The sequence below is a fragment of the Oenanthe melanoleuca genome, chromosome 4 (assembly GCF_029582105.1).
Source record: "Oenanthe melanoleuca isolate GR-GAL-2019-014 chromosome 4, OMel1.0, whole genome shotgun sequence".
In the NCBI taxonomy this organism is placed as follows: Eukaryota; Metazoa; Chordata; class Aves; order Passeriformes; family Muscicapidae; genus Oenanthe; species Oenanthe melanoleuca.
Genome location: NC_079337.1, coordinates 29039317 through 29063264, shown reverse-complemented (window position 1 = coordinate 29063264; position 23948 = coordinate 29039317). Strand labels below are relative to the sequence as shown.

The 23948-nt window shown below is 37.6% G+C and overlaps 2 protein-coding genes across 3 annotated transcripts in view; both read right to left on the bottom strand.

Annotated features, from left to right (window-relative positions):
- GUCY1B1 (guanylate cyclase 1 soluble subunit beta 1) overlaps positions 1 to 908 on the bottom strand; it is a 46486-nt gene extending 45578 nt beyond the window's left edge. For both annotated transcript variants that reach the window (XM_056490270.1, XM_056490271.1), the window contains exons 1-2: positions 825 to 908; positions 476 to 549 (exon numbers count right to left, since the gene is read on the bottom strand). In XM_056490270.1, the coding sequence (XP_056346245.1) occupies positions 476 to 549; positions 825 to 827 (77 nt within the window). In that variant the 5' untranslated portion in view covers positions 828 to 908. The remainder of the gene's footprint in view (positions 1 to 475; positions 550 to 824) is intronic.
- Positions 909 to 8477: 7569 nt separating this feature from the next.
- The window catches only part of GUCY1A1 (guanylate cyclase 1 soluble subunit alpha 1), a 34122-nt gene continuing 18651 nt past the window's right edge, over positions 8478 to 23948 (bottom strand). Inside the window, exons 2-9 of the mRNA XM_056490269.1 lie at positions 20154 to 20570; positions 17616 to 17677; positions 15974 to 16032; positions 14476 to 15185; positions 12539 to 13024; positions 11879 to 12022; positions 9859 to 10013; positions 8478 to 8734 (exon numbers count right to left, since the gene is read on the bottom strand). Of these exons, the coding sequence (XP_056346244.1) occupies positions 8533 to 8734; positions 9859 to 10013; positions 11879 to 12022; positions 12539 to 13024; positions 14476 to 15185; positions 15974 to 16032; positions 17616 to 17677; positions 20154 to 20402 (2067 nt within the window). The 5' untranslated portion in view covers positions 20403 to 20570 and the 3' untranslated portion in view covers positions 8478 to 8532. The remainder of the gene's footprint in view (positions 8735 to 9858; positions 10014 to 11878; positions 12023 to 12538; positions 13025 to 14475; positions 15186 to 15973; positions 16033 to 17615; positions 17678 to 20153; positions 20571 to 23948) is intronic.

Sequence of the window (23948 nt, the reverse complement as noted above, 5' to 3'; positions counted from 1 at the left end):
AAGGGATGCAACTGTTGCATGGTTCACCTGGTGGCCTCATGCAAGGACATTACTTTCGCCATACACTCCATATAACCGAGGGAATGGAGAGATCAATGCGGCTCCTGGAGACCGGGAAAGGTGGAATAAGGCAGATCTTGGAGGTGTTAAGGGAGGCCGCGAGCGGGACGAGGCGCTGCAGAATCCGCGCGGGTCTTGTCACGACTGGAAGCCGCGTCCTGGGTGCCTCTGCCGGCCCGCAGAGCGGGGGGTACCGCTGCTGGTGCCCCTGCCGGCCCGCAGAGCGGGGGGTACCGCTGCTGGTGCCGCTGCCGGCCCGCAGACCCGCCCAGCATCCCGCGGACGGCAAACGGGATGCCGGTAGTCGGTACCCGGGCGGCCCCGTCTCCCGGCCCTGCGCGCCCCGGCGGACAGGCGCGCGTACAGACACACGGACACAAGACGGACGCACACAAACACACGCACGGACACTTACTTGATGTCCTCCCAGACGGCGGGGCCGTAGTTGCGGATGACGAGCAGCTCCAGGGCGTGATTGACGAAGCCGTACTGCAGGGCAGGACGAGGCCGTAGCACACGGTCAGGCACCGGGCGTTAGGGGAGCCCCTTCCCCCGCCCGCAGCATCCCACCCCACCCTTCCCATCACCCCGGCGTGAAGCGACACCACCGAAACATCACCCATCTCTCCCCGAAACAAAGGGCCATAGTCCGGCTTCCCGCTTCCCAAGTGGATTCAGCCCCTTCCCTCCCACCGCGGGCCCGGTGCCCGGCAGAGCGGACGCGCCTCGGCCCCAGGCAGGGCGGGCGGCCCGGCGTAGCTCACCATGGTGCCGCCGCCGCCGCCGCCGCCAGCAGAGGATGGGCCCGTCTGCCTCACCGCCACCCCCGGCCGCCGCCGCCCCGAGTGGCACCCGCCGGCAGCCAATGGCGAGCGCGACCGCTGCCCGAGGGGCCAATGGCGGGCGCGGCAGCCGCGCGCTCCTCCAATGAGAGCTGGAGGCGGGGCTGAGGGAGGCCGAGGGCCGTGGGAGGGACCGCTGGCCGGCGCCGCCCGGGGCTCAAGGGGCGGCCGCTGCCCGCTCCGGCGGGGAGCTGGGATGGATCGCAGCGTCCGGGCGCTCATGTTCGTACCCATCGTGCGCATAGTGCTTGGGTGGGTACCTGTAGGGCGACGCGTGCTTGCCCTGGAGTCAGTTCTCTCTACAGAGGTTACCTTCGGAAGAATGCTTCAGTTGTTTCTTGTAACGCTTAGCTTTTAGGAAGAAAAATGTCCCCAAAAAAGGGAAGAATCTGAGCGACAAAGTCATCGCAGACATTTCTGCTCCTGTGCATACATTTCTGAAAGGCCAGTGAAGCTAAAAGTGTAATAACGAGTACTTTCAGTAATGGGTTTTTTTGTGTGTTTATGAGTCTTTCTCAGGTGTTTGTGAATAAACACTGTGTTGTATCATTAACCTACTGAATATGGCTTCTTAGAGGGTTCTGTGAGTAAAGTATGACGCTTACAACAGGTTTTGAGCAGAGACAATATGCCAAGGGCAGTTCAGAAATAACACGCTCTATCATATGTTACCATACACAAGGAATAAAAAAGAGACAGTACAGCACCGTATAGGTTAAAGCCCTTTGTACAATCAAAAGACCTGGCCCCAGTGTATGAAATAAAAATTCTAGGGAGACCACTGATTTTTTTTTAATTTGTTTAAGAAGAATCAAAACATAATAAAAAGATACTTAGTTTTAATCTAGGTGGAGAAGGGGATGAGTACCTAATGAACAACTAGCATCATAGCTTTTGGGCAGAAACCTTGCTATGTGATGGCATAAACACTAGTCAGACCAGACGGATTCTAAATGTAGGTAAAATTACAGAATTCAGACCTTAGTAAAATAGTGCAGAATAAGTTTAACATTTGAACTGTTCACATAGATCTTGAAAAAAAATAATTGGTGTTGAAAATTCTATGTAAATAAGTTAAAAAATGGAGGCATGTAAAATCTTTTGAAATTTCAACTACTGCCTGGTGAACTTTTGAAACTATGTTAAGAGCTTTTAAAAATTCTAGTAAGCGAGGATACGAGTGGATAGGCATTAAGAAATTGTCAAAATCATCTCAGCAGACATTCCAAGAACTGCAGAGGCAAACCCTACTTTTAGGTCATTCAGGCATAGTCATCAGTTCTACCTAATACAGTCCAAATCTACTGGGAAAACCAATTTTAGGTTTGTTAAAAGAATGACCAAGAACAAAAGCTTCAGTATAACCAGTTAAAATCATACAAGTAATATGCTAATTCTGAAGGGAGGAAAGAAAGTATTTAGATAAATTAACCAAACTACTCTGAACTACTGGTTGAATATCTCTGTGTAGAAAACCAAACAAAAACTGAAGAGATACAAATTTCTAAAAATCTCTTCCACTTCCAGAAAACTGACAACAGAGATAATGTAATAAATTATACTGTTGGAACCTGATCAAAGGCTGTGCTTCCCTGTAGCTAAAGAGGGGTTGTCACCAATTAACTAAGATTTGTACACATCAGGTCACAATCTACTTTTTACTTTTTGGTAGGAAATCAATTTTGGGAAAATGGGAAAACATATCCTAACCTACAAATGTTGCAGTTACATCTTTGTGTGCCTATTACTGGTAGTGCAAAGACAACACCTGGCACTTTTGCCTTTCAGTGGAGCTAGTCTTCTCCTTCAAGCACATATAAAACAGTTTTGAGGATACAAATGTCAAGGCAGCCCATCCCGGGCAGGAAACAAATTGACTGCATTGAAAATAGGTGCAAAAACCATTTCTCATTTTTCATAGATTTCAAGGGGATCCACTTTGTGTATGGGGTAAGCCCTCATGCTCACAAAGTATTAGAGACATTATTTTAAATTATTTTTGGTTGTGGCTTTCAGAAGGTAAATTATCTGGATTTTGTGTACCTGAGTGACACTTTTTCAAAAGTGCTGATATCTACAAGGGTCCAAATTGATTAGATAAATATTAAATTGTTGCATTTGCAGACTGTTCTTGTGATTAACCCATTAAAATACAAATGGAAGTTCTAGTCAAGGTGAGATTTGTAAAATGTGAAGTGAAAACAGCATGGTCATAGTAAAAGCAAGCAGTGATCGATTTAGTTTTCTAAAACAGGGTCTCCTTTTAAAAGCTTGGAAAATGCTGAATTAAAGAATTCAACCAAGTGATTTGTTGAGAAGGACAAGCCTCTGTTCCACATACCTGCTCAATCAAGACTGTCTGGAAGTCTTAGGCTAGATTTGCTTTCATCTGGATGAGAGGATTGAAGTCAATAAGATAAATATCAAATGTCAAACTAAGCTGTTAATACTAAGCTATGCTTCCAAGGCCCACTCATGTCAGTATCAGAACTGTTAGGCCACATGCATTATGCATATTACACAAACATTTGGACTGTATCTGATGCACTTCCAAAAAACCTGCAGCTGATTCCACTATGGCACACAATCCTATTTGGGGACCCTCATGCACTAGATACATGTTATATATCTTTTATTTTAACATCTTTCTTCCTAATTTGAGATGCTGACTTCCTCTGGCAACTCTTGGTGAGATATAGGATCCTTTTATGCTGTGTGAAAGGACAGTTGCTGAGACGAACTTTGGCAAAACTGCTAGCTGGCCAAGAACATCTGCATTCAGATGCATATGGTTTGTGTTAATGCACAAGCACTAGTTGCATTTTTTTACATGGACTTTGCTTTTGCAGTTAGTTTCTTTACTGAAGTCGTGAATAAAAAGACTTCCTTATATAGTATTGCTGGTTCCACTTACTGAAGATGGAGTTATTTTACTGACATGGACTAAACTATAGATATTTTCTAGTAAAGGTCTGAGACCTGACATTTGGAATTGTCATAATACTTCTCTGGTGCAGAAACACCCTCTTAAGTTCACTTCAGCAAGATTCATTATTTCTACTATACCACTATACAGTGTTACAGTGTTTTCCTATCCCATTACATAATTTTTTAATCCTGATATTGACAAGCTATGATGAATCAGCCCTCAATATTTCCATGCTATTCTGTAATGCAGTAATGTGTACATTTGAGAAACTGAGAGCTCTATTGCATCCTCCTGTTAGAGGAATGTAATCTTAGCCATGTAGAGCGAACTAATCATATGTAAAAATTTTCCCGAACATCATCTGCAGTTGGTGAAGATGAACTCCTGTTCATCTTCACATGCCTGTAGTCCAAAGCCCCTAGGAATGCCTTTTTCCTTAATACTTCTTTGGCAGGTTTTGTTTGGGCTGAAAAATCAGAAGAGTGGAAATGTTTCTATGCCTAAACTCTTTACATATCCTTGGGATGCTACTGGATATGTTCTCTCAGTTTACGTGCTGCTGTGTGTGCAGGATATGCATTTGCCGTAGTGGTGCAAAAATTTGTAATTTTGTACTGCTCAAAAAATGAGAAGCAATTTTAGCACAGATCTTCAAAGGCCTTCTTATAATGAAGCTGCAAAGCAATGTGCTCATTTACATTTATATTAGGAAACGACTGGCTTGACTTTGCTTTCAGCATCAAAAGTCTGCCGAAGCAGATGAAACACACAGCTTTATAAGGTTGTTTACTTCATTTCAGATTCTTTCACAGTTTATTACTTCTTTGACTGGTTTTCCAGCTTCATGTTCCACCCTAACTGCATATTTAACATTTAGATCCTACTGTTTGTGCTCTGGAGAGTATGTATCTTTAAACTGTTGCATTTGGTTGCATTGGATTCTTTTATTTGTGTTTTGGTATCAGAGCAATGCTCAGCAACCTAAGACAGTGGCTTTTACTCTCCCTTCATGCTCTGCATAAAAGGACTGCTGGTGAAGATACCCAAACAGGATTGGAAAATTTAAAATAACAAAACCAAATAAACCTTATATCAGATTATTTTTTTCTTATGCAGTTGTGAGCAGCCACACCATCAGGTGGTTTTAGAAGTCTCAAAGACTGTTGTGGCATACACCTTTTAGACTTTAGAGGCAGAAAAGCAAGTCCTAGCTCTCATTTCAGAAAGTTGAATTGGGTTCCTGCCAAGCTGACTTATGATAAACTGGAGCAGAGTTTTGAAAGCAGCTCAGTACCTTGTACACTATGGCAAACAGCCACAAAAGTCATTGCTATTGCAGGAAGCAAATCTCCCAGCACTTTTTCAGAACAATGGGCAGGCATGAATAAAATGTTAGCAGCTGGAGTGGCCTCTAGGTTTTAGGATGGGTGGGGTTTGGAAAAGGGTCCCACTGCCAAGATTTAAGAGTAATTCCCTTAATTCTGATGGCATTTAGTTGGAAATACTGATTTTGCCCCCTGTACTATTAATTGTAGCTGTTTCTGGAAAGATTTCAAAAGAAAATGATGGGAGAAACAAACTGGGTTTGGGGGAGGTCTGAATTCTGCCTTCACAAGTTTTCCCAGGAAGAAGTACATCTGTCCCAAGGGCTCAATTAATCTGTGCGCTTCACTCTTCTGTCAGTTTCTGTGACTCCCTTTGCTCTGGTTCTGCACAGTAGTTCAGAGAGAAAGAAGGCATCAGCTCCACACTAATTGCACTTCCTCTGACACCAGTAATGCAAATTTTTTCCAACACCCCCTGAAATCTTATCGGGTCATGTCTGAATGAAATAAATTAACTGAATTCTTTTGGTATAGCTTTTACTTTAGCTATGTCAATGTTAAGATTCAAAGGACCCACTTCTTATTTCAAGGGCCATTTATGCTTCTTTGGCAAAGAAACTGCAGTGATAAAAATGCATCTTCCATCACATACTCTAGGTGTGAACAGGAATCAGCCACACAGAATCTTCATGAACTAATAAAATTTCACACATAACAAAACTGTTTCTGGACACAATACTAAGGTATTTTTATATTTGTATAAATAGCATTGCATAGTCCCTGAAAATTTCCACATTATCATACACTATACTACAGAAGAGATCAACTTAAAAACAATTATTTTATTTTCTTCCTAAGTGTCCCAGTATTGCATCAGTTAAATTCCTTCTGTTTATGTCAACAATTTGCTTATTAGCTTTCTGATTCCTTTTTTTTCAATTTAAGTGAAATGATTAGTTAAAAGGTGAAAGGAATATTTTAGATCTAAGTGAAAAGATCAATTAAAATATTGGTCCCTTATTAAATATATATTTATTCAGCAAAAGAATTTAAACAGAGAAACAGTTTAGTGAGACCTACCTTCTTAAATTATATTTAAAGCTAAATGGACTTATAGGAGTTTTTGTAGAACAGGTCCAAACACAAGTACATTTTAAAGCACTTTAGTGAATCATTGTCATAAATATGTGCCTAAATCCTATTTACTTCACTAAGACTCAAGCATATTGCTTTCTGTGTACAGTAAAGCACCTTATCAGAATTATTCCTGGAAGGTTGTCGCCACTAGGGAAGGTATCAAGAACTGCCATGAGTAACATACTATCTAATGGCAGATTTATATGGAATTTGGCCTTGAGAATGGCCATCATCCAGTCCAGCAACTGTTGTCTTCTAGGGACAAAAGGAAATTTCCTCCTAAACGTACTTCCCATTCGGTAGACTTGCCCATTTGGCAGATCTGAGAAAAAAATCCTTTTAAATTAAAAAGCCTATTTATTTCTTGACAGGGATGGATAGATTCATACTGACTTCAGTCATTCCTGGTTTAATAACATAAGCTTACTGAACTGTGAGGAGTCAAATACTCCTCCATTTTTATACCCAGGGTTACCCACATGGGACTGCTAGTAACTTCTGGGTACTTCTCTCCATAGAATTGTCTGACCAATAAAATATTGGAAAGATCAGTCTCCAAAATTTGGATAGTTCTTGTTTCCTTGAAACACTGCAGTATAAAGTGTTACAAATACATGTGCTTGTATATATGTGTATGTATGTGTGTATATATATATATCTGGTGTGTGCAAGACAGATGTGTATTTTTATAATACACAGACTTTCTGGTTTCATTTTTGTGCCACAGAACTATTTCTAAACATCACTGATGGACATAGTAGACTTCAAGAAGGATTCAATAGTTCAATTTTTGCTCCTTTCAGAAATCTGAATTGAAATATGGGTTTAAGATGTTCTTAATTTTAGTATCTTCTAAGATATTTTCTCAAGATTCTGATGGCACATGTATGAATTTCTACCAAAAACTAGTAGGATAAAATGGTTTATTTGGCTTCAGAATGAAAGATCAGAAAATTAACAAAATAGCACCTTAGTCTAATGTAATTGCTCCCTGTAAATATTAAGACAGCAAAATGTGATTCAGTAGCAAGTGATTTGAAGAGACTTTTATGGCTTGATAAGCCAAACCCGAGGAAGTGAAGAGGCTAGAATAATAACTAATAATACCTGGTACTACTGGGAGTAGTAGTAAGTGTATAAGTTGTGCAGTTCTCCAGCCTGCAGATATTCCATCAGCCAAAACAGAAAAGCTTGTACTTAGTAGTATTATCTTTGTAAATATGTTCATATGTTTAAAAGCATCTCTGTTCACCTGAAAATTCCCCTGGCAACTTTGAAGTGAGCATGCAATGGCCATTTCCACAGCACATCACATCCACATTGCATCCTTGAATAAGGATCAGAGCTTTGAACTGGTGTGCTTCCATTTCATACAGTCTGAATGGAATTTAATTTCTAAGCAAACATTTCAAAGCATATTTTATTACACTTCTGTTAAAACATTTCAAATTTAAATGACAACAAAAAGAAAACATTTATTGCTGTAATACATAATAACAAGTGGATATTATTATTTTTAAGTACTTTTAAAACCCTATGAACTAAAGTAGTTTGATGATTACAGAGATGTTAGTATGTGATTATACAGTGTTTTAATCTATATTCATTTTATATACAAAATAAATTTCATGAAACAGTAAGCAGCAACTCTGCTATGCATGTGTTTTAGCTACAATTAGCAGCCTGATCCAGAAAATGCTGAGCACTCTCATACTTTGACTAGTCAGTGTGAGAAGATGGTCAGCAGTCTTCTAGGATGGGGCCCAAATGATGGACTGGAAGGAGTATGTGATGGCAATGACAATATTTTAATGGACATTTCCTTATGGAATCTCTAAGAAAAAACATTTTCATAGTCATTGATAAGCACCAGCTCACTACACCACATGTGGCTGCATCACTTGCACATCACATCTCCTGACAAACTGCATATACAATACATCTAGAATTCCCAGTATAGAGAGAACTGTAGCACTTACAAATTACCACAGGGAAAATACAGTTTATAGTAGCATTTCCAACAGTGACGTTGCAACATTACTTTTGCGACTATGTTCCTTATGCAAAGGAAAAATAAAAAGTAGTCAGTGACATACTTCCTGAAATTTTAATACTGGCTTTCAGGTGTTAACAATCTAAAGTGCTTTCAGGTTTCATATGGTTTTAAAAATTTTCAATTTATTAAAAAAAAAAATCCAAATATTTATAAATTTATTCTATACATTTGTGAATGTACTATTTAGTCTACTCCTGTTTCCTCACCAAAAAAATTGGCATTGCCATCTCCCAAATCTCTCTTTTGAAACCAAGTCTGTGAGTTTGTTCCTTGAATATAAGCATCCAGAAAATAGCAAATTCCAGGGATATCACTCGGAAAATTTGGGGGAAGCTCCTCTCTTGAGCGTGGTGTGAACACAAAACCTGGGTATTCCTTCAACAACCTAGAACAAAAATGAATCATCTTGATTAAAAATCAATCCATCACTAATAAGTGCAGATATTCAATAATTCTTAATGTAGGGCAGGGAGAATAAAATTTAATTTTTATAGTTATTTACTGGAAATATAAAAATAATGTTTACTTAGTAACTTTGATAACCTATTAACTTGTGCATCAGTGCAAGTAACCAAGTATCGCCTCTTTTCTAGTCTTGTCAATGTTTATTGTAAATATTTTCAAAAATTATTCAGTGCTGAAAGCTAGCTCACATCCACACATTCAAAGAATGGAATACTGTGAACCTCATTAATTAAACTATTCAGACCCTCTTTTCAATTCTAATATTATTTGCTTTTTCACAGATTGAAACAGAGACTTCTTATCTGTAGGGATAAATGTCGATAACTCGTACTAAAGCTTTCAAACAATTACTGCAATATGCAGGAGCTGTGCGAGCTGCCATAATGTTATCAATGTGTCTTTAGAATTGGTGAATGAACCAAAGTTTAAAAAACATCAAACAAAAAGGAGGTTAACACCTTGTTCACTCAGGAAAAAAAAGAAACTCCACAATGACAACAGTTTACCCATTAATCAAACTGCCTATTTTATAGGGGTATGATTCAAAATGATTTTCCATATCAGTGGAATGGAAAAACAATCACTGTTGGCCAGCACTGCTTTTGTTGACACACATAAGCACTGGTGATGCTAATGCACTCTCTGCATTTTCAGAGTGCATGATCAAAAGGATTCCTTTCTCTGTACTTTAATACCTGTGCTACTTTTTCTAAATCACCTATCCAAGATCATCTAAAGCTTGGCACCCTCTATGTCACATAACACATGCTGCAGGAGATATCAGGAAGGAGCATGTGACAAATTCTCGGTCTGATGTTGGATACGGAACCTTTCCACAAGGCATTATCAGATTTGTGGTAGTGGATACAAGCTGAGTGGGAACAACAGACTACAGTTTAGGCTGTAGTGAGGGTAGCAGAGCTTCTTTAAAAGGCAAAAAATAATTTATAATTTTGCTTATTTTAACCAGCCAAAAAACAACAGGAATATAATAGACTACTATAGTAACTACTGCAGGTGGACATTTTATGTACTGCACTGTACCTGTAGGTTGTTGGGCTGACATTTATTTTTCTAGGTATACTGCACGATTCAAACTTATTGGCTAGGGTTACATTATTTCCAAAAAGGCAATAACGAGGCATTTTAACCCCAACAACTCCAGCAAAGACGGATCCAGAATGAAGGCCAATACGCATCTTTAAACAAAGAAAGAAAACAGTATTATTAGGTAAAGTAGAATTGGTAAAGTCAATTTTATAAATTATTCTTCATTTAAAAAAAAAAGAAAGACCGAACTACTAAAATAAACAGTTAGCAGAGTCTCCCTAAAATATCTGTACTGTGGTCATTACCGCTCATGGAGAGGGAACTACCTGAAGTTTATCTTGCACTGCATTTTTAGTCAGTAATCTTACCATATCAAAATATGACTGTGAACTGCTGTGAACTTCGCTCATACTCAGATTTTTGACTCTTACTTAGCTGCTGCTGCTGCTTTCTATGGTTCTTTTTGGTGGGATTTTTTTTTTTTGAGCTGTGTTCTTTCTTTCATGTGCATTATACATGTGTAGAAGTGTTTTCTTCAGAACAGCATTCTGACTAAATAATGGCATGATGTCAGAAAGCTTTTATGTCTACTCTGCGTACTACTTTTTACATATAAAGACAGTATCATACCATTATGAAGAAGTTGCAGTTTCTAACTTTGACTGTAAAAGCAGAAAAACTTGCAACAAAAGGGAAATCCACCCACATAGTAAAGATGGCTGAAATACATTCATCAAAATGTAAGTCTGATTCAAAGTATGCCATTTACGGTCACACTTTTTTTTCTTGGTAATTGATATGTAAAATGACTGTGTGTCAAAAGATTGTGTGACAAATTTATTGCTTTGCACAATAGCCAATGTTTTCATGAAGCATTTAATTAAAAGAGATGCATGATTTAATTAAAAATAGTTTCCTTCTAAGAAGCTTCTATTAGGTACTTATACAATACAACTTTTTTCTCCTTATTTTAAAATAATTTTTAAAATGTAGTAGTAGAGTTTGAATGTAAATTATAAACTTGTAATAATATTGCCAGGATGTTTCTAGATATTTTTAAGTAATTATATTTGATACTGCAAAATACAAAAAGAACATTTATTTATAATATAATACTGCTGTTCTCTGATAAATGTGAAGCATATAATCCTCTTAATATCCATTCTCTTTGTCTTGGAATACAAGTATTCCTTAATCTAAAATTAAAAAAGGGAAAAAAAGCATTAAGCTTTCTGGAGGAACAAATGAACAAATAAATGTTACAAATTAGCAAATGAAGGCACCTCTATTAAAAATAACAGGATGCCACTCTAGGCCATTTGAACTACGCTGAAGGTCCACATAATTTTTCATGCACACAGACCTTTATTTTTCTTTCTTAGTAAGAGATCCTATATGAAATTATACATGATATATATATATATATAGAGGATAATCCTATATGAAAATTTCAGTACATGTGTAAGTTCTCACTGAAAGGAAGCCATAAATATAATTACCACTGAATTTAACAGTTGCTCTGACAGCATTAACACCATTATCTTATGCTGGTTCAGTATCTGACTGTGAAACAAGAACAGCAGTGGAATCCTTTAAAGATGTGTGGATAACTACAATCAGAACGTCTTGGGGCATTCATATTCATAGCTTCTGCGTCAAAAGACTTGGAAGTCTAATTTGGAAAGAGGATTAGTCATTTCCTTAGAATATTCCATGCCACTGACAGTTTTATTGCTACTGAGACAAGAACTGCAGCGTGCCAGATTGTACCTATTGACTTCACTGCATTTGTCTTTTGGGATAATTTTCAGATCTCTATTTCACCTTTACCTCTCCACAAAACTCTCATCCATAGATCTAAAGAGGTCAGCTTCTCCAGCCACAGTCACTTGATTCCCCAAATTCTCTAAGTTAATGCAATAATGTGATATGTCCTTGAGACAAAATCCCAGAAAGCAACTAAACAAACAAAAAAGCTCACTTTAACCAAATAAAATACAATAAAATATATGACCTTGATAGGCTCTCCATGGGGAGACACCACCTCGTCTGACAGTTCCATCATCTTCAGGGCCATCAATGCTATTTGAACAGCATGTGTTTCACTTTCTTTGTGTAAGCCTCCAGCAACACAGTAGGCATCTCCAATAGTCTCAACCTAAAACAGGCATGTTTATTTCTTACTCTTAGACTGTTTGATAAATATAAAAGGACAGCCTAACTTCAGTAAGAATTGTAACTACATACAATTCTTGACTGAGCCTTAGTTTTCCTGCAAAATTATTTAAGTACTGGACAAATCCTGTAATATCATGCAAAGAAAAAATTGCCCAACTTTTATTTATTGCTGGGCATAATTCTAAAATACTTTTCCTTTTTCATTTACTATCAGGCACCCCTGGCTACATTAAACACCTGTTTATCCAGAGTCATGGCACTGTAATTGAAATTAATTTTTTAAAATAATTCTTAAGTTTTGATGTGTTTCTTTCTTGGCTGAATGAACAACTGTTTATGCTGACCTTTTTTTTGTTTGTTTTGTGATTTATTTTGTCTTTCATTTGAAAATGGTTTATGGCAAAATTAATTTTGGACCTCTATTATCTTCTGTCCCACTTAGTCTTAACTTCCTTTCCTGCCCCAGAATACCACAGTAAAGCAATGAATTGTGTACCTTGTAGACATCTAGCTCTCCACATTGGTAATCAAAGCGAGTATAAAGCTCATTAAGCATGGTGATAACCTGCATAGGTGAGCATTGGGAACAGATGGCAGTGAATCCAACAATGTCAGAAAAAAGCATTGTGACATTACTAAATTTCTTGGCTTGTACAACTTGTCCCTGCCACAGCTGCTGAGCAACTTCTCCAGGAAAAATTGAAAACAGAAGATCTACAGTCTTCTTCTTCTCTTCTTCAAGTGCTTGATGGGCCTGCTCAAGGGTTGCTTTTAGCTTTCCTAACCTCTTCTTCAGTCCATCCTGGGCTCTGGCCTGCTCTCCTATCAGAACAACATCTCTTAAAGCATTGTGAATGGGAATATCAGAGAGGTATAATCCACGTCCTGTAAAGTCTTCTAGTCTGTCCACACAGGGAGATCCCAAGAACAGAATGGCACTGGATTCAAAAATATAGATCATTTGGCCTTTAAGATCCATTACCTGAAACAGTTAAGGAAACAAGAATTCATGCAAAACATGCACTCCAATGGTCTAGAAGCAAGAAGTTTGACAGAAAATACATTTTGCTAAAATGTAAGAAAATCAAAATTAGTCCATAGGCCTTACATTTTCATTTAGTTGCTTAGAGAAAACATAGGGTGCAGAATCATAGGACCATCAAGCAAGTTAATTTTTCTTCAGTCCTCTGGTACAAGAGGACTCGTACTCCCCAACTTAAGGATAAACACCTAATTATGTTTGAGTATCAGCTTATCTTAGGGAGAAAAAAAATGAAAAAGAATAATTTTGTGCGTTTTCAGCAATTGATAAAATGTGTTACTACACTGACCTCTGAATTTCTACTAATAACCAGTCCATGCACCACTTTCTCCATAAGATAAAGTGAGAAAATCTGCTTCAGTTTAATTATAGGATGTTCAGTTCTCACAGCAATTTAAAATTAAAGGCAAAAATGGCAGGAATATCCAATTTTAATAGCAAAAAAAAGAAAAATATTTTGTGTGAAGTGTTTTTATGTCCCTTCTGTAGTCAGTTGTGTAACGTGAAAGGTGCTGCAGAGCGTACCTTAACGCAGCTTTGAAAAACTTTTTTAATAAAATCTGTTCCTTACTAATAGACATTTGCATATGCAACTACATGCAAAATCAAAGCTGCCTCTACTACCCCTTGTAATCATTCCAGTCCAGAAATGGATCTGAGATGAAGTAGCTACAGCTTTTAATAGTAGCTATATTATTAACTGGGTAAAACTTTTTTACTGTTCTTCATTTAAATTTTTGGAGCGTTGAGTCTGAACTGGTAATTCATTCTGGAGTGCCTAAGGTGCATATTAGCTGGAATTCAGCTGGGACCAGGAACCAATGAAAACAGTAATTGAATATTCAATGTTTTTACTGTCCCAGGTCATTTGTCACAGACCCACCTCCAGCAAAGATAGTTGTAATCCCATCAGCTGAAACTAAGTGTAACCTTTGGTGATTGCATCTAATGAAAACATCAGAGTATCAAAGATACCAAAACACCAAAGGCTGAATAATCACAGAAAATAACCGTTTATTTTCCCCAAACCTAGAGCTGGTCCCAAATTATTCAGGGGCACTTTGTTAAAGCTTTTCCTGACACTGTCATTGTGATGAAGACGCTCTTACTCTCAGCAGTATGGCATATCACTGGCTTTATCTCAGTATTTCAAATTGTTAAAATTAGCAGTCAGATTTTACTTGTGTAGAAGTCCTATAACAGAGTTTTGACTGAACATTGGCTTCAGAATCTGAATTACATTTGACTACCCTAATTAAATCATTACTATACAGTTGTATCAGATGTTCAGATGTAGAAAATGCAAAATGCACCATGTTTTGTGGCTATTTTAACTCCATCTGAAGAAAACAAATTCCTTGTAGAAGTAATAGTGATAGAAAGTCTCTTACCATGGATGGTTTCATATCAGTATTATCCCATCTTCTAACTCGTACAGTAAACTGCATATTTAGCATTGTCATTATACCACTAAAAGTACAGCTTACTTTGGGGGTAAGAATTTCAAAATACTCTTCAAAATTTGGCTTAGCTTGAAATTCTCTCCTGGTCAAAAGTCTTCTTATTCCATTTCCAACTTGAAGAACTGACATATCCTTGTCAAACATAAAATGAAATGGGAAAGTCTTACAGAACACAGAGGCAGGAATCACAAGTGAAGACTGTGGTTTACATGGAGATAAGGAAGGTTTTGCACTTTTGACTTGTATAGAATACAGTAAATAAGGCTGATTAGCAAACTCAGTGCAGTCATTATGGAAACAAGGAGGCATGAGCATCACTTCCACCTCAGTTTCATACAAAATATGAGCTGCTGCTTTAATGATACCAGGTAGAATAAGACTTGTGATTTTCTTAGGAAAGAAATAATAAACATTTAAGAAATCCTGATCTTTCTCCAGGCATAATATGGAGGCATCTTCAAGTCTGTCCTTTTTTCCTGCTTCTTGGCTGTGGCCACTCTGCTTCAGCAGAGTAGTGAAACTATTCAAGAAGTCCTTAAGGGTGCCTCCAATAACCCCTAATATGTGTTCATCCTCTTCATAGCATATTTTGAATAGCTCTTCACCAAGAGATTCCCGTAGAGATTCCATGGGAACACCTGCACAGAACAACATTTTAGTCAGAACTGCACTCATCATCCTGAATCACAGGCTAACCTTCATATGTTTTTCAACCTAGGCCTAAACAAACTATCAATATCCTTCCCTGAGGCAGCACTGACAGCTGAGCGCATTCTAATGTAGGAGTCCTGGAAACAAGATCTGGAAATGGGGAGACAATTGGCTGTAGTTTAGAAAGATCCAAGATTCGGTGTTCTTTGTAGAGATTTAGACGAAATGGATGCATGTTTTGGCACAGGATTTAATTCAACTCCCTTAGGTTGATACAAAGGAGTAAAATAAGAAGTTTAAAACTAACATAAGAATAAAATAGGATCTGTAGATATAAGTGCTATGTGGAATCCAGTACATTAAATGACCTTGGGAATATTCTGGAACACTGAGGCCAATTGGCACTGAATGGCTCACAGCTTTGCTAGTAATTTTTTTTTCCCCAGATAGCTGCATGCAAACTGACTGTTGGGAATGTTCCATTTCCCCAACTGTTACTGGGAATCCTTTGAAAAAGTATTTTCTCTCAGAGGCCAACTGTGTGTCTGGACCAGATTAACAGTTTAAGTGTACAGAAGACCACATTTCAGTTCCAGGAAATGCTAATTTACTATTATAGATATAGCCAGAGTTACATATTTCAAATTATAGAGTTCTCTTCTGACACACAACAGTCTCCAGAATATGAAGTAACATATTAGTAACAAGACTAATTTATAAAAAAAAAAATAAAATATTCTATTTATATATATATTATTAAGCAAGCTTACATTACCTGCTGCATTAGCATGATCACTGATTATTTTTTCAAAATCTTCTCTATCACCAGTTTTTCTGCAAAGATCATAAAAATATCAATAAACCTCCTAAATTATCGAGATAAATATGGTAAAAATAGTAAGTACAGAAGGTGCCTGCCTTGTCTTTAAAGTGCATAGACCCAGTTCTGCTGGTCAAATAGAAAAATTTTAATTAATTCAAAAGAGGGTCTTGGTAGGCTCTTAGATTATCCCATGCATTTCTGATAAATTAAAGTTTTGGTGGTCTGAGCTCAAATTATGGATTTCGGTCAAATGCTATGGCCTGTCTTTGTTAACAGTCTTGATTTTTTGTTTGGTTTGTGTTTTTTTCTTGAAGCCAAAACTACATTTCCTAACATCTTGTATAAATAATTGGAATTATATTCAAGCATTTTTTTGGAATTACACTGCATTTAATTCAAAAGAGGTAAGAATGTATTTCTGCTTTGAGAGGAAATACAAATAACAACTATTAACTTCAAAATTACTTTTTTATTCGTAGTAATGCAGGTATTTGACACAAAAGTGCAGCCCTCTGAGTTCTCTGAGGACAATAAATATCAAACTGAATGTTTGACTCAAAGTTATGAGAACAACATACTTAGAATAACCTTCATAAAAGCAATAAACTCCTGATACATGCCTTCTGAATTTCTTCACTTGGAACATCATAGGTATATTTATATGCAAAAGCAATACAGACATTTGGATTTGTTTTACATTTGCATTATTGCCTCCTTCAGAATATCACAGTAATTTTCTCTTTTCAACTAATACTCCAGGGAAGCAACACATAATTAAAGAATGGGAAAACATTCATAGCAATAAGCCAGTCAGCAATTGCAAAGCACATCTAATCTGCTATCTTTGGTTCAGTCAATGTATGTGAAGTGCTTTAAAAATATCAAGTATAACTTAAAAGATACACTGCAATTATCTATTATTATTATGGTGAGCAACAGTATAGTTTCAAACTTGATTATTTTTCTTCAGTTCAGAAAGCAGATTTAAACTGCTGGGCTTATTTTTTCAGATGCATTCAATAAACTGAATTCTCAGTGTATCATGAGATGCTAAGAAAATCTTACTCCCTACAAGGCACAAATGATTAATATTGGATTAGTACTAAGAAGTGCTGAAAATTGAGCTGAGTTCCTCAGAAATGGAAACCAGAAGCCAAGTGAGCTCAGGAGAACACCCAAATCAGTATCTGTAGTGTATGAGTGTTCACTGTATCAGAAACTAAATTCTTTCGTATAATATTGATTGTATTTAAAACTCTTTCCCTGGGATCTTAGAAACACTGGGCTATATCCATATACAACCATATCTATTGTTCCATCTATGTCAAGCAGTCTCTGAGCTCTTCCAAAATCCTTGCATGTTTCCCTGTACAATTTGCCCATTAAGCCAACTTTGTGAGTGATGTAAATATTTATGAATATTTTAATATAAACTAAACCATTACTAGCTTACATTACATGAAATGTTACACACCAATTTGACAAGATATTTGAATATAACTTCCAGAGGTCTTGATTCACGGGCACCACCCGATTCCTGTCTGAAAAACATTTTTGCAGTGAAGTTAGTTATAAACCCATTACACTTACATACCTGGTTTCTTTCATTCTGTGCTTTGCAAGTGTTCTCTGCAGTGCAAGATTTAGCCTTTCAAACTACGGAAAAAAATAAGTATGTCATATATATCTATGTCATTGCTGAAAATTTAACAATGAGATAACATTTCTATACACAGAATTACTTTGCCATCCTTGGGACTAGCAACTTTTTTTTCAAAACAGTATTGTTGTTAAAAACAGCATATGACTTCTGTGGTTATGGGGTATTTACTTTATGTTCATCTCTTTAGCTCCAGTACTACTATAATTAAGCCCCTCAGTTCATGTGCACCAGTGGTTGTGGATTTTAAACACAGTGATGTTCTTTACCTCTAAGATTCCAAATGGCAATGAAGACAGCACTGATAAGAAATAATTATAACTTACACAGCTTTCTATTATTAGAAATCCTACCCCCCAAAAAAACACTAACTACCATGAATACAAAATTAAAGAAAAAGAATAATTTTGACTGTGTATGCCACGACCCCAAGCGTCCTACAGATGAAGATCTTGTCACTGTAGACAGCCTTAATAAAAGGATTCTCTAATAAAAGACACTTTAGAGCGTAATGAATATTTGCCTTAAAATACTTCAATCCCATGATTCTATATCCCTTCTGCAGTTCCTAATTAAAACATATTGAAGATCTTCTAAATATGCATATTTCAAATTGCTCTCATTCCCTGAAGAAACTAGCAGCTTTTACTTTTTTTAATACCATGAGGAAAGTTTGCACAACCAAAGAAAATATCATGTGAAAGAAATGCACTATCTTCTGGAAATGTTTCCCAAGGAAAAATCTAAAGTGAATTAGATATATATATACATATCTATGTATATAGCATATACCATGTAAATGAACACAACATAAATTACACCTGTATAGAAAGTGATACAGTAAGTGGAATGCCATCCAATCCATTACATATAAATGAGCAATGCTCTACATATTTCTGTAAAGAAAGAAGCAAATTAAACAACATGCACTACATTATATCTTAAATTTATTCCGAAAGTTGTCTGGATACGCTTTGTCCTGTACTTCCATGTATAGTTGCTCTTTCCATGAGAAGTTTATGAATCAAGAGGGGCCATCATGCAGCCCCATTTTGGAGCTTCCAGTTGGAAGGAAACTGATATTACTCAACAATATTTAAGTCAGGTAAATTACCTAAGCAATGAAAAATACGTTTCTAAACAAGTAAAGCCCTTTTATGGAAAAACAGGATTAGTAAGATGCTTAGGGCTTGACCCCACATCAGCATGACAACAGACTTGGACACAGTTCTAATGAATATGACTTGAATAATTGTAAATAGCAACAATGATAACCTTGAATTTCAGTGGTTTCTAGGGTACATGGTCATAGTATCTTCGCTTTGCCAAGCTTTGTCCAGCTGATGAACTAGCCTACAATAATTATGTAATAGGCAACTGCATACATTTATACCACTCTTTAAAGAGAAAAAAAAATACTAGTTATTAAAAATCCTACCAACAACTATATATTAGAAAAGCAATACAGCAATCATGACACCCTGGAAAGGATACTTTGCCAGTTTATTTTTGGGTTACAGGTCTTTTCCTTTATAAATTTAGAGATCAGTTTAAAGGGATGCATTCCATCCGTATAAATGCAGCCGAGGTAAAAAGGAGTTTTTCAAAACTTAATAATCTAGAGGTTTACTGAATGGGTAATGGATGAAAAGCTACATAACCAGATCTGCAAATAGATTTAATAACACTCCAGGACTTTAAGTAAGGTACACTAAATGTCCAAGTAATGGAATAGTAATTAAATGAGTTACAGAACTGTCCATCTGCTATTTTTAGTCCCGATATATCGTTCAGTTCCTTCAAACTTCCCACTTACTTTGAGACAAGGCCAAGAGTTGGATGCTATGGAGCAGCATTTTTCATGCTCTTTTTACAGAGATAAACCAAGTATTCATCTCCATTCAAGCAATCCTGCACTGGGCCTGTTTTCATTTAAGTTGACCAGAGACATAAGAATATCTTTGGTAAACACAAACAGTAATGGTTTTAAAAATAGTATGACAGGAGGTTAGTATCATAGCAGATGGAAACATCTATTTTAAATTTTTTGTGATAATGACTAATGCACTTAGCAGCTTGGATTCAGTTAGATGAACTGATGAGATGACCACATAATTTACATAATTTGGTAACAAGAAAAAACTTCTGTTACTATATCTCTATGTAAAAAAAGGGTACAAAAATAGATGGATTTAAATAGAACAGTTAAAAAGATCAGTGGAAGGTTGCAAATACAAGGCAAAAATAAAAGGGGAAATACAGTGGAAGGAATGGTGTGTACAACACAGATTGTGGCAAAACTATATCCAGAAGGAATGGAAATGGATTTAAACTACGGAGAACTACATAAGAACACAAACTTTTAAGTCAAAGCAACTTTCTAAAGGCTTACATCTAAACACAGGCATAGAATGTTTTTTTAATGTTTATAGTTAAATGCTATTAAAGTTTTATTATTTAATATCTGTTTACCTCAGGAAAGATTAGTTTGCAGATGCTTTCAGTTAGTGTGTGCAGGTACACTCTACTTCTGCTTGTTTTCCTTTGTGGAAGGTTTCCTTGACCATCTTTCTCATGGACTTCTTTGCAGATGGGCAAAGCTGCTCTAGAGCTGTTTTCTGTGCAGTCCTTGTCATGTTCTTCAGTAATATGACCTTGAGTCAGTAAGGAGAAAGGACATTCTCCTGTGATCTTCAAGTCTTTCAGTTTTGTACAGAACATACTGTACAAAGTCTCTCTCTTGAGATTAGGAGTACTTTGCTCTGTGTTTAATAGTTCTCTTCTGCTTACTAACAAGAGCAGAAGATGTCAGAATAGTAAGTTGATACGGCAACCGCTGTGGAAGGTTACTGGTAGCTATAAATCACCACAGGAAAAAAATCTGTGCCCCTACAAAACGATAAAGAAAAAAAGAATTACAAACATTTATTTTCTCTTTTAAATTCCCATGATACATCAGTTTTATCTTCAGTACATTAAAATAATGGCTTTTTGAGGACTTAGCTCAGAAAAGCACTTACTCCCGTGCCATTTTAAGCATGTAATTATGTACTGACTTCAGTGCTTCAGGTCTCTCAAGTTGTGTGCATGGTTTAATTTCATATGAGTCGGGACTCAAGTGATTAGGGCAGAGGACTTGTCTTACTTGACACATATTTGGTCACATTGACTGATGAGGTTTCTGAGAGAGTGGAATTCCAATGAGGAAACCTTTTTGATTCTTTGCAAGTAGCTATTAAAGACTATCTCATATGGGACAATGAAACAGATTAGCTATGAATACTTATATCTAAATTTACTTGATGTCCAAGGTATCCTTTATGTAACAGAGAAACATATGACTTAAGTTAGTGTGTGTACCTCTTAAACAGTAAACCATCCAAGACCAATAGATTCTCTTGTGAAAACAACTGACTGGCGACAACTCACATCTTGGGAATTTGACCACACAACTGCAGTTGCTTGGAAACACGAAGGGATTTTTATGCTTTTGAAGGTGGTATTTTTCAAACAACACATTTAAAAAAGGCTGCATTTTTAATTTTAATAACAGTTCCATTTGTTACAGGGCCAAAGCCCTGGTAGAACTTAATCTGACTACTGCTGTAAAACATAAAAATGTTTTTACAAATACATCAGCAACAAAAGGAGGGCTAAGGAGAATTTCCATCATTTACTGGATGCAGAAGGAAACATCAAGGATGAGGAAAAGGCTGAGGTACTTGGTGCCTTCTTTGCCTCAGTCTTTAATAGCAAGAACAGTTGCTCTCAGGATACCAAGACCCTGTGCTGGAATACAGAGACAGAGAGCAGAATGATGCCCCTATAAACCAGGAGAAAATGGTCAATGATCAGCTACACAACTTAAGATACACAAGTCCATGGGGCCAGATGGGATCCACCCAAGGGTCTAATGGGAACTGGCAGAAAAGCTCACCAAATCATCTTCCATTGTTTACCAGCAGTCTTGGCTAATTGGGGCAGTCCCAGTTGACAGGAGGTTAGTTAAGATAATGTCCATCCACAAGAAGTCAGAGGGAGGTTACAACCAGAGAGCTTGACTTCAGTCAGGCTCAGTCAGCCAGAGAAGGTCATGGAGCAGATACATCCTGAGTGCCATCACACAACACATGCAGGGCAACCAGGGGATCTGGCATAGCCAGCATGGGTTTAGAAAAGGCAGGTCCTGCCTGACAGGTTTGTTCTCCTTCTATGACAAGGTGACCTGCTTAGTGGATGAAAGAAAAATATAAAGTCTATCCAGACTCAAATAAAGCATTGACACCATTTCTCACAACATTTTAGAGAAACTGGCTGCTCATGGTTTTCACAAGCATACCCTTTGCCAAGCAAAGAACTGACTGGATGACCAAGCCCAGAGAGCGTTGGTGAATGGAGTAAATACTGGATGTAAATCCATCTGGCAGCCTGTCATTAGTGGGGTTCCCCAGGGCTCAGTACTGGAGCCAGACCTAGTTAATATCTTTATCAATAGCCTGAACAAGGGGATTGAGCGCACCTTCAGTCAGTTTGCAGGGAGCACAAAGCTGGGTGGGAATACTGATCTGCTGCAGAGGGACCTGGACAGGATGAATCTATGCAGAGGCCAGTCATATGAGGTTCAACTTGACCAAGTGCTTGTTCCTGCCCTTGAGGCACAACAGCCCCATGCAGCACTACAAGCAGAGGGAGAGTGACTGGAAAATTGCCTGGCAAAAAAGGACCAGATGCTGGGGGTGGTGGTTAACAGCAGCTGAACATGAGCCAGTGTGAGGCCAGGTGGCCAAGAAGGACAATGGCATCCTGGCCTGGATCAGCAATAGTGTGACAATAGGACTAGGGCAGTGATTGTCCCTGTGTACTGAGCACTAGTGAGATCACACCTTGAACCCTATGTCGAGTTCTGGGCCCCTCACTACAGGAAGGACATTGAGGTGCTGGAGCATTTCCAGAGAAGGGCAACGGAGCTGGTGAAGGGTCTGAGGTACAAGTTTTATGAGGAGCAGCTAGTGAAGCTAGGTGTGTTTATCCTGAAGAAAAGGAGGCTCAGCAAAGACCTTACTGCTTCTAAAGAGAGGCTGTAGTAAAGTGAGAGTCTTCTCTCTGGTAAGAAGTGTCAAAACGAGAAGAACCAGCCTCCAGTTTTAACAAGGGAGGTTTCAACTGGATATTAAGAAATATTTCTTCAAATAAAGGGTGTTCAAAAATTGAAACAGGCTGCCCAGGGAGGCGGCAGAATCATCATCCTTGCAGGTATTTAAAAGATGTGCAGATGTGGCACTTAAGGACATGGTTTAGTGAAGATGATTTATTTCAGTTAGACTGAAAAAGGCTCTTCCTTTCATTTTCTATTGACTGTATCTCATTGAATCAGATCCTCTCATCCTCATATAATACTCTTTAAAAAAAAAAAACCCTTGAGAGCTTCTGATGACTCTGGAAGCAGCTAAGTATTACATTTTTCTCTCTGGAGATACAACAACTACTTCTCTCAAAGGCACTACGGCTTTAATAAGCCTGTGCACTACACTATTCATTTTGCCCCTGAGATACTCTAAGGGCATTTGGGGTCACACAGAAACTGTAGCAAGGTTAAAAATAACTAATTCCCTGATACAGGTTATTAACTGCTGCTTTTGAAACAGCTGTGATGAATGGCACAACAGAGGAGTGCTGCAGACATAGCAGAAATTGCATGGATTAAAGGAGAAACAGGCAGGAGCTACTTTGATTGGACCTGCTGCTGAAAAAAAATATTTGGCAGAAAAGCCCCTTTTAAAGTATACTGTAATACTCATGGTGTCTGGCCAGATTCTATGGGACATCTATCAAAATTAACATCTTATTTTAAGAATCAATAAACACAATGCTAAGAACAAGAGGGTGAAGAATGTTTACATAACATTTTATATTTCTGATTTCAGTTTTTACACAGAAAATCATTTGTTTCTGCTGCATGGACATCAGCAATGTTTCATATTTTATTGCTGAATAACAATGCAAATAAGCAAATAAGGCAGTGAAAAATTTAAAGCAAGAATCACACTCCAAATACATAATATACATAATACTTTATACTGAAAGCATTGTTACAGATAGATAGATATAGATAGACAGATAGATAGATAAATAGACAGATAGATATTTAAATCCAGAAGCCATTACATACCTGATATTACTATACTAAGAAAGAAAAGCAGAAAGGAATCATCTTTTATGTAGTTGGACTGATGTGTGTACTGAAGTTAAACACACATATATATATAT